At 34.7% G+C, this 16,280-nt stretch overlaps 2 protein-coding genes across 3 annotated transcripts; both read right to left on the bottom strand.

The window, feature by feature from the left end:
• Nucleotides 1-248: 248 nt before the first annotated feature.
• On the bottom strand, nucleotides 249-11,927 carry LOC111479868 (dentin sialophosphoprotein-like). Of its 2 annotated transcripts, none has more exons than XM_023124723.1 (12): nucleotides 11,283-11,927; nucleotides 9,004-9,230; nucleotides 5,849-5,916; nucleotides 5,563-5,634; nucleotides 5,015-5,364; nucleotides 4,723-4,791; nucleotides 4,324-4,412; nucleotides 1,708-3,684; nucleotides 1,545-1,622; nucleotides 1,108-1,219; nucleotides 772-822; nucleotides 249-667 (listed from the first exon to the last, which is right to left on the bottom strand). In XM_023124723.1, the coding sequence occupies exons 1-12, from the start codon at nucleotides 11,910-11,912 to the stop codon at nucleotides 617-619; spliced, it is 3,774 nt and encodes a 1,257-aa protein (XP_022980491.1). In that variant the 5' UTR covers nucleotides 11,913-11,927; the 3' UTR covers nucleotides 249-616. The 2 variants fall into 2 exon arrangements, with proteins under 2 accessions (XP_022980491.1, XP_022980492.1); XM_023124724.1 differs by having other exon boundaries at nucleotides 271-667; nucleotides 11,288-11,373.
• Nucleotides 11,928-15,160: 3,233 nt separating this feature from the next.
• LOC111480007 (dof zinc finger protein DOF1.7-like) lies at nucleotides 15,161-16,268 on the bottom strand. Its single transcript, XM_023124956.1, has one exon. It carries the CDS (start codon nucleotides 15,915-15,917, stop codon nucleotides 15,303-15,305), a length of 615 nt encoding a protein of 204 aa, XP_022980724.1. The 5' UTR covers nucleotides 15,918-16,268; the 3' UTR covers nucleotides 15,161-15,302.
• Nucleotides 16,269-16,280: the final 12 nt, after the last annotated feature.

Below are 16,280 nucleotides of genomic sequence, written 5' to 3'. Positions count from 1 at the left end.
TCAATTCAAATAAAAATAAATAAATACTTTTACATTAAACATTAATTAAAAGTAATATTGAGAATTGAAAAATAAAATAAAAGTTAATATTAAATTGTCAAGATATTTATAAAATATAAATGTATTAGTTTAAATTTAATAAGTCTACATAATATTTACATTCCTTTAATTGAAAATAATTAGTAATTAATTTTTTTAATTCGTTTAAGTTATAGCCATAATCCTCTCTAATGTTCAAGAACATTATATCCAAACCCAAACATGAGCATATTCACAGCTATTGGAACACTTTTACACATTCAAAATTTGTACAACCTATAAAATACATTGTATCCAAACCCAAAAGAAGCCTCGCAAGACTAACAGGGAAGAGGCCAAGCTATACTAAAAACAAAAGTCCAACCTCTCTACTTAGCTAAACAAAATAAAATGCATTTCGGGAGAGAGCAAAAAAATTTACATGTTCCTATATTGGGGTTGGGGAGGTAGGTAGCAAGTAACAAATTTACTGATTTTTTACACAGGATTCATTGATACAGTTCTTGCGTTCAACTCGACCATTTAATGACGTACCCTGAGTTGACGTTCGATTGCTCGAATAGAGGCATGTCCAGTCTTAATCTTTTGCGTAAGTTCGTGCAAAATCTGTAAGCCTTTCCTTCAGATGCTGCAACAATATAGTGCATATTAAGAAACTAACGAACTAGAGATTAAAATTAGAACTACAAAAAGTAAGATGGTAATGTGGATTAGTAAGTTGATGTTAATCACCTTCAGCTCTTCATGGAGAACAATGAATATCTTTTTCAACCTCTTGTGCCTCTGCAAATTACCTCTTAATTTGAGTCAACTTTATTATATAAGAAAGAAAATAAATAACGAGGAAAAAAAAAATTGATGTGCATTCAGATGAAGGCAAACAAAAATATTCATGCCTACATGAAGTACAACCCACGTGAGTCTTGAGATTTTGTGCAAGAATAATTACTAATGTTGAATTAAGCTGCAAAGCCCCAAAGATGGAGAAGTATATATGTGAACGTGAAAAACTTCTAATCCTATCAAGTTAAAAACTTACAGAAAAGATACTAGGATAGGCAGCCATACCGTTGAACACAGCCGATAGGTTTCTTTCAGCTGTCCTAAGACGTTAAAGTATTTCTCCGAATCTTGTCCCCTAGCAGAATCGAGCTCCTTTCCGAGTTTGCAGAACTCAGCCCTACATGTCCACCGATGTTTAAAAACTTAATGATTTTTTATTTACAGTAACAGCATACCAGAACACTTTTTAAACATAATAACCGGACATTAAGTGTGAGATCCCACATCAGTCGGGGAGGATAACGAAGCATTTTTTATAAGGGTGTGGAAACCTCTCCCTAGCAAACACGTTTTAAAAACCTTGAGGGGAAGCCCAAAAGAAAAATCTCAAAGAGGACAATATCTGCTAGTGGTGGAATTGGGCTGTTACATTAAGGCAGGAAGACTGCGACACGTATAGTAATGGATAAGAATCGGATATGAATGAAAAGAAGTTGTATTACCTGTAGCTTTCTAGGATTTTGTTCAAGGATAGGTATGATTCATATTTATCATGATACTCCTGTACATAATCCTTGTACCTAATAAGAAGTATATTTTTTTCATCAGTTATCAAACATTAATGGCGAAGTAAAAGAAAATGAATGGGTTATAGATGAAACTTACTGAGAGAAATCCTTGATGGCTCCCTTCAACTCTGGCTCATCCTTTTCATACTTGGAATATGAACAACTGTTTTCGTCTGAAGAAGAATCTCTCCTCTTCGGATCACTATATTCACGCTCAGATGATGCTGGGTTCTTTAGTTCATCGGTAACTTCAGCTAATGGATAAGGTGCTAGTCTTTTACCTCCTTTTTTTGAGGGAAGCTGTTCTCTTTTCAAATCATGCAGCAGGGAAATGCCAACAGATGTTTTTCTGTTGCTTTCCCCACAGCCTTCAGGACCAATCCCTTGATTAGGTTTTACATTTGCGTCAACTGACTTATCAACTTCAACACGATCGACCCTTGAATCATATTGTGGATGAGAATGCAGAAACCGGTGGTTAAGCCTCTTCGAGTCTTCAACTATATGTTCTGAATTTTTCTGTTTATTTGAGCCTTCCGGATTACTGGGAAACTTGGTACTTACATGGGGTGAGGACTGCTTTCCATATTCTAAACTAGCCTTCAACTTAGATTTTTCTTTATTTAAATCTGAACTCCAGAGATCTGTAGTGTTTTCTTTATTCTCCAACTGTTTCAACGAATTGCTTCTTTCGAATTTATTTTTACCCGGTTTTTCCTCGGAGAAGGGCTCACGAAGTTCACCCAACTCCAGGTCTGAAAGCTCTCTTTGGAGAATTCGGCCTTTTCCATTAACAGGGGACCTGTCTACACTAATTCTATTATTATTATTATCCCTTGGTGGATACCCCATCTGTGAGCTTGAAAATATTTTGCCATCTTTTAACTTTCCAACTATTTCACCAGGTTTACTGTGATGGGAGTCAAAGGGTTGCTGCATCTGTTTGTCCCCTGGACCACCTGATCTAGAATTCTTTTTCTCCTTCGTCCCTTCGTGTTCAGCATTTCCATAAAATGTATCATTATACACATGAAAGTTTTTATCAGCATGACCAACCCTTTCAGTGTGCTTAGTGCCACGTCCAATATCACCATGCTTATCAGGTCTGACTACTGTATCTACAGCCCTCCCTCCATTTTGATCATGGGGCCTCCAACCTGCTTGTGAAAAATCTGAACTTTTTTTTTCTGAAAATGTTTCTTTGTTTCCCTTTTTTGGCCTAAAATCAGAATTTCCTTTAAAGCACTCCAAATCAGAACTCCTTTTAAACTTGCCTTTAGATATCCTATCTGTGCTGTCACATTGTTCATGTCTGGCACTGTCCAGAACAGTATTTTCCCTATCCTCAAACAAACTCCCAATAAAATCTTGGCGCTCTTGGAATTCATCAGTGTATGGTGAAAAGGATCTTGACCCTTCCACAGGTCTTCCACCTTCAATAGGAAGTAAATTGCGATCATCAATTTTAGCTTCTGGCTCATCATCAGAAGAATCGTTCTCAATGTCAATTGTTGCATCAGATTCTTGTCCATTTTCCTTTTCATCATCCATATTCTGCACAGCCCCACCATCTGGACTTTTCCAAGCAGCAGGAGATGTAGAGAAACCCTGTACGGAAGCTTGCAATTTATACTTGGATTCTTTGTCATCATCACTGGTCATGATATCCACGTCCTCATCAGAACCTTCCTTGCTATTGGAAGGTGCGTCACTTTCACTATCACTGCTACTCACACTACCCATGGGGCTTCGGCTTCTACTCCTACTATGATTCCCGCTATCAGTTTCACTATCACTGCTATCACTTTCAGAATCACTGTCACTTTCATTGTCAGAAGAACTAGCTGCCTGACCTTCACTATTTTCAGGGAGTTTTTTTTCAGCAAAAACATGGGGTGAATGATGTTGGATGCCATTTTTCTCCAAGAAATTTGATACTTTGTTAGCTTGAGAGGTTTCTACCTTTTCCTCCAATTCAATGCCACATCTTGCTCCTAACTGCGGTTCTGGAGCAGTTATTTGATCATGGAGGTTTTCGTGTACAGGGGTTTGATGATGGCTGACCAAAGGAGAGCTGTGAAAGTACAAGACGCGAATTAGATTCCTAGATGAACATCGAGCAATCCATGTATATCAAAAACACTGGCTAGTAAATTACTGGGTGGAGCTTTCTTTTGGTTTGATCTGCTATCCAATCTCCAATGTAATTACTCTTTTCATGAAGTTATTTTGTTTTCCTTTTCTTTTTCGTATAGAGAATATTCCAACACGTAGAGATTTGAACCTACAATCTCTTAGAGGAGATAAGGATGTCTTAACCATTGAATATTATTAAAAAACCTTGCAGTGAAGCATTCTACCTAACAATTTGCTAACGCTTTCTTCCTCATAGAGCTTAGTTAATTGATAATAAATAAAACTAAACTATCATGATGAAATAGTTGAGGCATTTCTACTTCCTCTAAGAGGTTATAAATTTGAATTCAGCATGTCATGTAATATTCTAAAAAAATGAGGCATTTGAGGTTGTCGTGAAACATTTCTACTCCCTCTAAAAATTGTGGTTTGAATTCAACATGTAATGTAATATTCTCAAAAGATGACCCGACATAAGATTTTGCAAAATGGTAACAAGAACGAATAACCCGACATAAGATTTTGCAAATAACTGTTCAAGTCAACCAGATAAAATCACCCTCAAATGTTGAAGTACCTTTCACCTTCGGATGAAAGTCTTTTGGAGCCTTCCAACTCAACTCCTGATTTCAAACAATATTTCCCCGGAGCTTCGTAGGTTGCAATCTAACAGTCAAGATTAAACAAGAATATAAGAAATTGCTTCAGTATGTATGAACAAATCAGAATTCAGAACAACTACTAGAGTATCGGAAGATTTCAGAAGCACAGTCAATCTATTATAAGTTCAAAAGGAAAAGGTTAATTCATTTTTTTCCCGTTTAAATTGATAGTTCAGTTGTTGAATCCTTTTAATTGAAGTACTATTCAAGACAGCATATGCGGGACTGTTGAGAGATGTATTGAAATAACTGAATAAACATTAATCTAGTAGATTATGCATTATTTCTATTAATTTAACATCTACATCACTTACTCTTTTGATGATTGGCTCGATCTTTTTTACAGCATTTGGGATTTTATCGCCAACAGCTCTCTCCAAGGCCTACGAAGGGTGACAAGAAGTACCATTGAGAGAGAAGTAGAAAACAGTAAAAGCCTTACGTTTAGAATATAACTGATAAACTTGTTTAAGGGAACAAACAAAACCATGAACAGGAAACCTCCAACATTATTTTCATATTAGGAATCAATACTTCAATTAAGGTAGATGAAAAATAACATCCTAAGTTCCTACCTGTGGTAGTCACCTATTTATTTTTGTGTACCTTCAAACTCATCCCCTTGGGATTCTCCAAGAGTAAAGTATACAAGATTCCTTGCAAGTCTGTTGGTCTAACTCCACTATTCCCTTCCTGTCCTGATGTTTCATGTACTCTTTTTGCAGCTCTGGTCGGGATTTCCTTCTCTCTGCCAGCAGCAGCATTAATCTTAGTAGGTAGGTGAGGTCTAATATCTTCTGCAATAATACGAGTCTTAGTGGTACTTGCAGATCCAAATTGAGATACTGGAGCACCAGTTTGCTCAGGCGGAGATGGAATAGGTGAATGTGATAGCCTATCCTTCGAAGCAGGTAACGATGACATGCCAGGTTTATATGTAGATTTTGTAGGCCCGACTGCAAAGACATCTTACGTTAGTACTGCACTACTAGGGTTCATTGACATTAATGTCCATCAGGAGACATGGTAAATGTCAAAGAGAAAGAAAGCGCTTGAAAAGGGAGAAAAAACTTATGTCAAAAGAGGAAGAATAAAGCATTTAGACAAGCAAGAAGAAAATGAAGAAAAAACTTAATGTGTACACAGACAGTCACCTTGAGATTGTTCATTTTTCTGCTTTTTAAAGGGAGGCTCTTTCTTATTCTTATAATGCCTCCATAGATTAGCTGCAAGCAAGCAAGGTGTTAGTAGAGATTTGACCTCAACATAGAAGGTTCAGTTTTTGCAGAATTCAATCAGATAACAAAATAAATAAATAAATAATATTAAGGCAGGTTGACAAGACCACTTCACCAGGTATAAAATGAATTAACCTCCTGTTCATGTCAAGAATAAAATAATAGAATTTACCCACTAAACAAATCTTCAAAAAATGCATACCTTCGGCAGCAGCCAATTGCTTTATTTGATTCTTCATAGATGGATTCCCAGGTTCTAAGACAATAGATCTGCAACCAGAAACACAAGATACGTGCATGAATGTGTAAGAGCTGAAGATAATACTAAACATCATCACGGATAGCTCTATAACAACAAACAGAACCTCTCTACAGTTTAGAAGTCGTTTACACAAAAGTTAAAGGTTTCACAAACTTTCAGTGCTACATCTCAATCATCAAAAGACTTTTTTTTTTTTTCTGTATTTTTGTTTGAGTGGGAGGACGAATATTATAAAAGAAGCTGATCCTAATATTATCATTAAACTATCAAATATAACTAAATCATGGCATAGAGGAACGGTGAAACATCCACAGCCCAAATAAAATTTTAATTCAAGAGCATTCCAGTATGCCAAACAAAAGATTACGCTATAGTTTCATGTCCAAATTTAGTTTAGAAAAATAGCATGAAAGTCATCTGTAACTATGCTATATCAGTAACAAAAGCATGAAGCAGTTCCATTCTGAACAAAATTTTTAAAAAAAAAATCATGTGTATGATTATAAATTCATTTATATTGTCCGTACTCATGTCAGATTCCGTGTGCCAATTACTCCATTGGTTTTATTTTGTTTGTTGGAGGAGGCTTGACATGGCAGATGTAAAACAGAAAAACAGGGATTTTCGTGGGATGTAGTGGAGATTTCTAGAGCACTGTACTCCCTTTGGAAGAATTTCATTGTTAGTAAGTACGGTAGGTATTATTTAGATAATGCACTAAAACTTCTTGCCCCTACTCCTCAGGAAAAAAAAATCTTTGGAGCCATATCGCAAAGTTAGTCCCTATTTTCAAGCAATACATCACCTTTAGGTAACTTCACGGACCCGAGATGTTTGGAAAGATCCCTAGTGTAGAATGAAGGTTCACTTTGTTGGGATATTTGGTTCAGAAGTTAAATTATGGACAGAGAAATTGAAAGTGGGCATCATTTGACTGCAAACCTTCTCAAAACCTTAAAGAATTTTGAGAACAAGTCCTGCAGTTCCTCCTCTGTTAGTTCTCTCTTCCTGCTAGCTGCTACCAAGACTTTCATTTCACAAGAGTTAGAGCGAAAAGAATGGAAGTCTAGACTCCCTAAAAAGTTTAAGGTCTTCAAGTTGTTCGCCAACGAAGTTACACAGAGAGGAAGCTACACCTACCAAATGGATTACATCTTGCAGTACTCCATTTCTAGTCAGAAGGATTTTCTTGGAGAGAAACAAAATGATTTTCGAAGGCATTAGGTTCATGTGGGGATAAGTTCAGAGGTTCTGTGGTCTTTGTGGCCTCTTCTTGGGTGGGCCTTTAAAAAAAACAAAAAAGAAATGAGAGAATATATTTTATATAAAAAAAAGAACAAGAACAACCTCAGGGCAGTGGGCAGGGGGAACCCCAACCAAACTCTACAGAGAGACTTCCAGTCGTTAATAATCATCAAGAGGCCGTAATACAAAAGAATTTTGTATGTAAAGATATCCACCACAACACCCATCTTTTGGCAAGATCGCAAAAGATATCCAAATGTAACCACAAACGAGACCGAGAAGCACAACTCCCAACAGTTTGGCTTTTCCCATAAAATTTCAAGCATTTAGGGCTTCCATAAGCTTATCATCTACCCTCCTAGGCAGAAAGTAGAGATGACAAAATGCCAAACAAGTAACTCCATGATTTATAAGAAAAATTACAATGGATGAAGAGGTGTTCAAAGTCCTCCCCACCATCAAAAAAGCCTGCAGTTGAATGAGAAAGAGACCGATTCCTGAACTTCCTTTGAAGTCTATCATCCACGTTAAGGCTCCTAAAGGCCAAAAACCTTGGAAGATCTCGACTTCCTCAAGGAATTTGTGCTTCCAAATCATACTAGTTAGGCCAATGTTATCCTTGGTGGGTTTTGCGGAGAGGTTTAGAAAGCCAACTTACTAGAATACCTCTTCAAACCGTCCATAGACTACAGAATTCGATCCACTCCCTCCCCAAGATGAAATGAGCTGATCTTCTCTACAAGGGGCACCCAGTTGTGAAGCTCTCTATCAAAAACACCTCTTCTAGATCCCAAGTCTCAAGCTTGACTACTATTAACCCAACAATCAGAGATTGAGGCACTCTTTGCACAAGACAGCAAAAATATCAAGAAATCAAAGCTTCAGAGGATCCTGATCATCCAAGTATCTTCCCAAAAGCAAATATTTTCCACACCCAACCTTGAACATTTTTTTTTTCTTTGTTTTGATAAGAAACAAAAGGTATATTAATTAGACAAAAAAAGTGACAGCTCTAGGCCTTAAACCTTGCAAACCAAGAAGGGAAACTGGGCTTTCATTCTAGTCTTTTTGTAATATTCTTAATTCTATGATGATAGCTAATTGACAAGCTTTTCTCAAACTCTTTGAATTTTATTTGGCTTTTACCTTCTTGAAATTTTGTTTCTTATTCTAAAAAAGAAGTCTCAATGAAACCTAATATCATAAAAAATAACTTCAAAATTAATCTAATAATCATTTTGTTATGAATGTTAATAAGGATATGTTATTAGCAGTGGCATGTTTGTAAATATATGGTAATTTCTTAGAGTTAAGCTATTGTATTAATAGAGAGAATTAGGAAGTTCGGGGAGGAAATCTTTGGGGGAATTTGGGTAGAACCAGGCCTCTCAAAAAGGTTGGAAGCTTGTATTCCTTTTGTAAATTTTAAAATTGATACCAATTTGATAAGAAGTTGAAAAACATAATTTGATTTGTATCAAAATTGACAAAATAAATAAAAGCTCTTTGAGAGGTTTGGTATCTCCCAAGATACACTGAAAAATCTCATCCACGAACCTCCTAACTCATCTAATTATATGCAACCCAAGTGTGATAAACTTACTAGGTAATTGCATATATGTTAGAGATTTTCTTTGCAGACGTAAATTATAGTTCATGTAATGGTGCCAAAACTATTAAGTGTGTGAGAATGAAGGTAAGCACATAAACTAACCCCATTTAATTTTATAAAAATGCATGGAGTTTTTAGGTAATCTATAAATTGAAAAGGCCAGAATGCAGTAAGGTCAGATGTGCTAATTAACAAAAGTTAGAGAAGCAATAAACACGCTCAATACAGGATTGCATACCTACGAGCCTTAGCTTTACGGTCAGCTTCTTCAGACAACTTCTTAACATGGTTTGTAGTTGATTCGTCCAAGATACGCTGCACATTTACTTTTCTCCAAGCATTGCCTGATTCAATAAGCAAACCACTTCCATCTTCACCACTTTTACGTTCTTCATATATGTCACACAGATCGCCAACTTCACGTGACCATGTGAACCTAAACTCTTTCCCACCAACATCAATGACCTGTTGTTTGAGTTCAACAACAATCTTAAATTGCCAAAGACCTCATAAAATAGCTTCAAACAGAGAAGTAGAAATTAGATCATAAGGTGCATGTATAATTGTAGCAATCGACCGACAGAAACTTGGAATTTTATATATATTCCTTTCTTTAACTGTACAAGGCTTGGAGAGCCTTAAAATGATTTCCTCATTTTTTGAATGGGATCAGACCTCCTCCTTGAAGAGTTTCCTATAGAGATGTAGACTATTTCCAATAATGAATTAAAAAAAAAAAAAAAATCATTTTCCTGCAATGCAAAATGAGAAGCCTAGCAAGTGCTCTAAAGAGAGATATTTTTGTACAGTACAGATTCATTGACAAAGTGAAAATAGCTCAGCACTTCGCAAGTAAGGTGCATGATCTATTTCTTCCCATTTTCACATAAACATAGGAACAAAACCTACCTCCAACTATATCCACATCTGCTAAGAAAAAGAAAAATCGGGATATTCAAGAAAAAGGGGTAGATCATAGAGGGTTTAATAAAATAACCAAAAAACAAGCATACGCAATCCAAACAAGGCCTTACATCTTTTCTATTTCATTTTCAACCCTTGGCCTAGGCCCTAGCCATCCTAATAGGTTACGCCCATCTATTCTGTTCTAGTGACAAAATGAAATCGTGATGAAGCAGCCTCATATTCTCAAATTTAGGAAGGATTGGAATATGAGATTTCCATAATGATTTGAAAGATGTTTTTCTCTTAATACTCAAAGCTCTAGTGTTCAGGATTCTACAAGCAATTCAATTGAAACCATAAATGGACACCTGATTCTGACAAGAATCTTGGAACGCTACCATGAGTTCACTTCTGACGGTGTTCCAACAACTTTTTAAGAATTCAAATGTCAAAGCCATTGGACCCAACAACTATTTCTTCCGCTGACATTTTGTAATCCTTAGAACCTCCTCTTCGTCAGAAGGCCTTTCCTTCTCTATGCTATCCCATCCAGACCATCAGCAAAAATTAACATCTCTCTTTCTTGGTATTTAGTAATTAAGAAAGAGAGATTTTGGAAGAATATAGAAGAGAACAGCTTTTTCCTAAACCCCACTACTTTTAACTTGTTCATACCGTATTTAGTATTCAGGTTGCCACAAATTTTAGAGTACTGGATTAAAAGAACCACTGACCACCCCTCCCTATGTTTTCCCACTAGAATCACAATAGGACATTTACTCTTCCTCCTATTGGTATCACGCTTAAATATATCAAGGTTATTAGCCATCCTATTGGAAGTCATTTCAAACTATACCAAGAATTTATCAGCCTAAAGTAATAAAATAAATAAATAACTTCTGGTTGATAGGGAATTTCAACAGTTCCTTGAGATAGCAATTTTATGAAGATAAGGCTCCCAAATAAGCAGGCAGAGAACTAGAGTTACCCCCTTCAACTTGTCTCTCTCACTCTACTTCATATAAATTTTCTCCACATCCATCATAAATTGCATTTTCTTTATAAGAATGCTGTCAAATTGTAAGACTAAAACCAAGGCCTCATCAGTGGTGGTAGCACTTCCTTTATTCATTAAATTATCATGTCTACCAAAATGAGAGAGAAAAATAAGCTCAAATTTTAGACTACAAGTGGAGCAAGTATTATCAAGTGTAGATCATCAGCTTGGAAAAGTTTTGATAGCCATGCTCCAATTGTCAGGTGGAACACGAACGCCAGTATGCCCTTCTAAAAACTATAAATGCATCAAGAACACAGAGAAACATAGATGATATAATCTGAGGAAGTATTCCTACTGATATTTTTCAACCAAGTACTTATTTACACAATTATCCATGTTGCTACTCAAACAAGACCTTACAGTATTCTACTTGTGCGCATATCCGACAGCGTAGTTTTAAGTACTCAAAACAAGTTCAGATAATCTAAAAAATACCACACTCGAGAATTACAAAATTAACATACTCCAGCATAAAAATCTTCATTTTCGGATGATGTGGATGACTAGAGTAAAGAACAAGTACTATAAAAATAAAAATAAAATAAACTTACATTACCACTAGAATTCTTGCCATTCGCATCAAACTTAATCCTCGGAGTCCCGCCTTGCGCCTCAACCCGCTTGATCTCATCAATTAAGTCCGGAGCCAACCAAATTGTCATGGAAAAAGTCAACGGGTTGTTTCCAGGAACAAGACTGAAAGTCTCCTCGACGGACTGAGGCGCTAACGATTTCGTTGCGATGGTGGTTCGATTCCGAGAATTGGTGACAGAACCGGCGCCACTGCCGCCAAGAGAGAGACGGCCGATGGGCCGGTGAGACGGTGGCAGAGGAAAAGAGGAGTGTGGCCGCTTTCCGACCGCTCCCCGGCCGGAGCCGGCGCCGGCTCGGCCGAGCTTTGACGGGCCACCATACATTGTAATGGAAGAGAGATGAAGACGACGGAAGATGGTCGAACCAGCTTCCGGGACCCAGAAGCAACGCAGTAACACTTTCAAGTGCCTCTGTTGACCAATTTGGCTCACATTTGCGTACTTTTTTTTGGTCTTCTTTTTAATTTCAACGAATTCTGGGGTCTTTTCTTTAATTTCAACAAATTCTGGGGTCTTTTCTGCAATTACAGTAGCTCTTAGCCCGTATTTCGGATTCATGGGCCTGTCTATGAAGCCAATACGGCCCATGGAGACACGATATATGATGTATTATGGTTAGGGTCGTGCCCTAATAGTTGCAAGGTGACTCCTTATATGTATATGACGTGATAACGACTGTTCAGTCGTTCATTGTATATATAAGATATAATTATAATAGAATTGTGTCCTAATAATTGTAAGATCACTCATTGCATGTATATGATGAGATTCTACAAAGATCATATCCTACATGATGTGTGCATACATATGGGATCACTCCTTGTATGTATCTGATTCTACTAAGGTCGTGCCCTAACGATATGTGTCAGAGTGCAAGATTATCCGAGTATATATGTGGCATGAATCGTTCCCTAAAAATATGAGCTTGTGTACAAGGTTGCTCGAGTTATGCAATATTTATTTTGTTAAATCTTTATTTTTTTTTTAGTTTTATTTATAAAAATGTCACATTCCTTTCATTAAAAACTATAAAATAAAGCTAGTAATAGTCTATATTTAGGCATTCATGATGTTGAAAATTGAGGGTCATAATGTAATTTCAAATTTGAAAGGAAGAGAACAACCTTTATTGTATTTATTAATACTACTTGCATATCTTTTTATATTTTAGTTTTTTTTTTTTTAGATATTTATTATACTTTGATTAAAAACTTCGAAATTTATGAAATATTTTTTAAAATTTTAAATACCTATTAGACAATTTGTTAAAAAAAGGTTAATCTTGTAATTTAACTTCAATTACATTTTTAAAATCCCTCAAAATTATTTAAAGTAACATTTTAATTCATTAGTTTTTGTATTTTTAAATGTTGAATTTTAGTTCATGTATTTTAAAAAAAAATTAAATTTTAGTTTTATTTTTTAATTTATGATTGATTTTTCCAAAAAAAAAAAAAAATTATTGGCATTTCTCTATAAATTTTGGAAATAAATTTATATATTGTCTTTTTTTTCATGAATTTAATATTTGATATATACTAAATTTATAGAAAGTACATAAGTAAATCAAATTCAAATTTGATATATATTATAAATTAAATATAAAAAGAAAAAATATATTTAATTTAAAGATTTAGAAATTAATATTTATTATACTAAGTACATAAAAGATTTTTTTTTTATTATATAATAAAATATGTAAAATTTAAATGTTTAAATTAGTTTGATAATTTAGAATATTTAAATATGATTTAAATAAAATATATTAAAAATATATTTTTTCAAATTTAAATTATTTCGATCCAACTTCGAGGAAAGGATTCGATCTAGCTAGATTCGAAATACTTATTCCTTATTGATTCTGAGGGTAGGCAAAATATATATTTCGAGATCATAGTGTATTTCTCGACTATCACCAAGCAAGTAATTTATTAGTTCATTGTCAAGCGATTTGATGAATTAAACGGTTGTCTAGTGCAAATAGTTAAACTTTGCGCAAGTTAATCTCGACACTCCCAAGATATAAAAAAATTAATCTTTATTATTATGTGGTATATAGTTATATGAACATTGCTATGGTCGGTCAACAACATAAATTATATTTTTAATAATTAATTATTCCATACTTTAACAACTATGTTACAAAAATTAAATTTGGTATTCAATTCATCACATGATTTTACTATTAATAAATTTAGGATACAAGAGAGTTATGTTTTAAACGTGAAATTTAATTCAAATAATTAAAATTAATAGTATTCCTACTAATCCAATAGTCAAGAATGACATTAATTGGGGGCCAAAAATTCAAAGTCAACGAGGCACAAACACCACAAAACAAAAGTCTACGCCTACAAATAGTAGCTTTCTAGCTCAAACTTGATCAACTTGTAAGCCAAATTTGGGACAAAGGTTGAAATTCTAAACCCAAAGTCAAACTTCAACCTAGTGTACTTAATTATATTAATATAGGTTAAAACAAAAAATCATTTTAAAACGTTATTTAAATAACTCGTATTTTCGTATGATTTTTCCAAACTAAATAAAGTATGTTTTTACATGAAAAAGAGTTGGCTCAACGTGTTTTATTTAATACAGGTAGGGAAAAAATTTCAACGCGAGCGTTAAGAGAATTTGATATAGCTGAGTGATCTCAAAACAAATCTGGGTCAAAATTATACGTATAAGGAGAAATATTTCCAATATTTATAAAAATTAATTTCTTAAAAAAAAAAAAAATTGCAAACATGTGCAACGAATCATAATCTTTAAACATGCGTATATTAAAAAAAAGTAAATAACGAACTTAAATTAGAATTGAAATTCTAATTAGGTTATAAAAAAATACGTAAGAGATTCTTCCATATATTAAAACTAAGACTTGTGTGACAATACGAGATATTTTGAATGAAAATTAAAAAAGAATTCAAAATTTTGAAAATGGTGTTCTTATGGACCACGAAACAGAGAGGAAGCACATCACGAAGATGGGAATTATGAACAAGGTTGTGATTCAACTCTTGTGGCTCAAGAATATCACGTCAAAGTTCTAAACAATTTGATTGAATTCCAAACCGATTAGAAACATTTAAGAACGTTTATGAACGATCGAAAAATTTACCTTCATATAATTTTAAAACATTTAATTTAATTGTATAATTGTTGGATTAGAAACATTTAAGAGCGTTTTTTACTTTTCGTTAATCCGTAAGTTTCTAAACTTTTAATTTTATTCTAATAAATTTTGAAGTTTAAAAATATATAGGTATTTAAAAAAATATAAAAAATAATTTATTAAACAAAAAATTAAGAATTCGAAAACCTATTTTAACAAATTTGAAAATTTAGCAAAATAATGAAAATTGAAATTAAATGCAACGAGATGGTAAAGACAAAATGGATAATGTAAGCAAAAAGAAAATCACACAACCTTATCTGTCCCACTCTGATTGGTCACCCATTGCCACCTCATTTGGTACAACAATTTATCCCAACTTCTCATTAAAAAACATTATTTTTTGGGACCATTAACAACATTTTCACAATTCAAAACTCATAATCTAATTCATCCTAATAAGTAATAATCCAAACATTTAAAAATTAAATAAGTATTAGAAGTGTAAACGGGTTTAAATTATAAAAATATTTTTGACCAATCTGAAATTTCGAAATTGGAGACCCAGAGATTTTTATCCAGCTAAATTATTATATTATCAATTTATTTTTTTAATTATTTAAAAAATTATATTTATCTACTCTACAATTTACAAGATTATCTGCAATTAGTTACAAACATTTAATATTATTAATATTTTTAAAGGTTAGATATGGCAAAATTCAAAAATAAGAAAATGTAACAAAATTAAAAAAAGGACAAGAACACCTTCTTCTTCATCTAAGCACATGATTCTAATTTTCCATAATCAGCACCAGACAGAAGCTTAATTACATCAACAATGGTGGATTTTTCTTCTCTGTTTACTCATAACTCGACCCTGGTGTGAAAATGGCAAGATCAGGCCACCCATTACTCCCGCCGCCGGTCCAACAACTAGAATCGCTGTTCTGCAGAACACCCAAATAATTTCCCGGCATGGCGGTGTTCTGTTCCTCTGCCGCAGATTTCCGGCCGCCCCCAGAATCCAAATTCTCTGAAAATTCACCCGATTCCACCACTTTCATCTCCGATTGATTTGGATCGACACCCTCCAAAAGATTCCCAAATTGCCCATTCGACACCAGTAATGAACTGAAGCTCCCCGGAATATCAAACCCGCCGCCGTAACCCCGGATCGGGTTCGAATTCGTCAAGGTCGAAGAAGACGAAGGTGAGGAAGACGGCGGCCGTTTAACAGTAGCCACCGCCGCACGCTTGGAGTTCTTCCGGGTTCCGCCGCCGACAGGGATGTTCCGAAGAGCGCCGCCTTTAGTCCAGTACCGACGGCAATTCTTACAGAAGTGACGAGGCTGAGAAAGATTGTAGTTATTATAATAACAAAATTTGGTGTTGGTAGAATCACAACGAGGGCATTTAACCTGCTCTTGTTCGGGAAATTGGGGTTTAATCGACTGAAACATTGACAGGTCTTGCATTGTTCGAATATCCAGAGAAGAAAAACAGAGCAGAAACTCAAAACTTTCCCGAGAAAATTCTTCCGAGAAAATTCTTCTGAGAAAATCAGATACGATTTCCAATAAGAAGCCTCGTTGATCTAAGATGATGAACAGAAAAAAGGGTTTCGAGATTTCTAAGACAAAAAGGGTTTTTAGTTGTAAGAAAAAACAGAGACCAAAACAGAGCAAAAAAAAAAAAAAACCCACAAAAGTTGGATAAAAGCTTCAAGCCGTAGCTTTCATGGCTTCTAAAAAGCAAATCAATCGAAACATGCAGTTTTACAGAAGAAAAAGCACAAAAATCTGAACTGGTTTCTTTTTTTTTTTTTTTTTTGGGGGGGG

The sequence above is a fragment of the Cucurbita maxima genome, unplaced genomic scaffold (genome assembly GCF_002738345.1).
Source record: "Cucurbita maxima cultivar Rimu unplaced genomic scaffold, Cmax_1.0 Cma_Scf00005, whole genome shotgun sequence".
Taxonomy (NCBI): Eukaryota; Viridiplantae; Streptophyta; class Magnoliopsida; order Cucurbitales; family Cucurbitaceae; genus Cucurbita; species Cucurbita maxima.
Note: the sequence above shows the minus strand (reverse complement) of the source record. Positions and strands in the feature narration are given on the sequence as shown.

Coding starts and splice junctions, on each gene's coding strand:
- LOC111479868 (XM_023124723.1), bottom strand. CDS start 11,912: ATGGGCCGTATTGGCTTCATAGACAGGCCCATGAATCCGAAATACGGG. Junction 5,365..5,562: donor GAAAAATGAACAATCTCAAG/GTGACTGTCTGT, acceptor ATGTCTTTGCAG/TCGGGCCTACAAAATCTACA. Junction 668..771: donor TTCTCCATGAAGAGCTGAAG/GTGATTAACATC, acceptor ATATTGTTGCAG/CATCTGAAGGAAAGGCTTAC.
- LOC111480007 (XM_023124956.1), bottom strand. CDS start 15,917: ATGCAAGACCTGTCAATGTTTCAGTCGATTAAACCCCAATTTCCCGAA.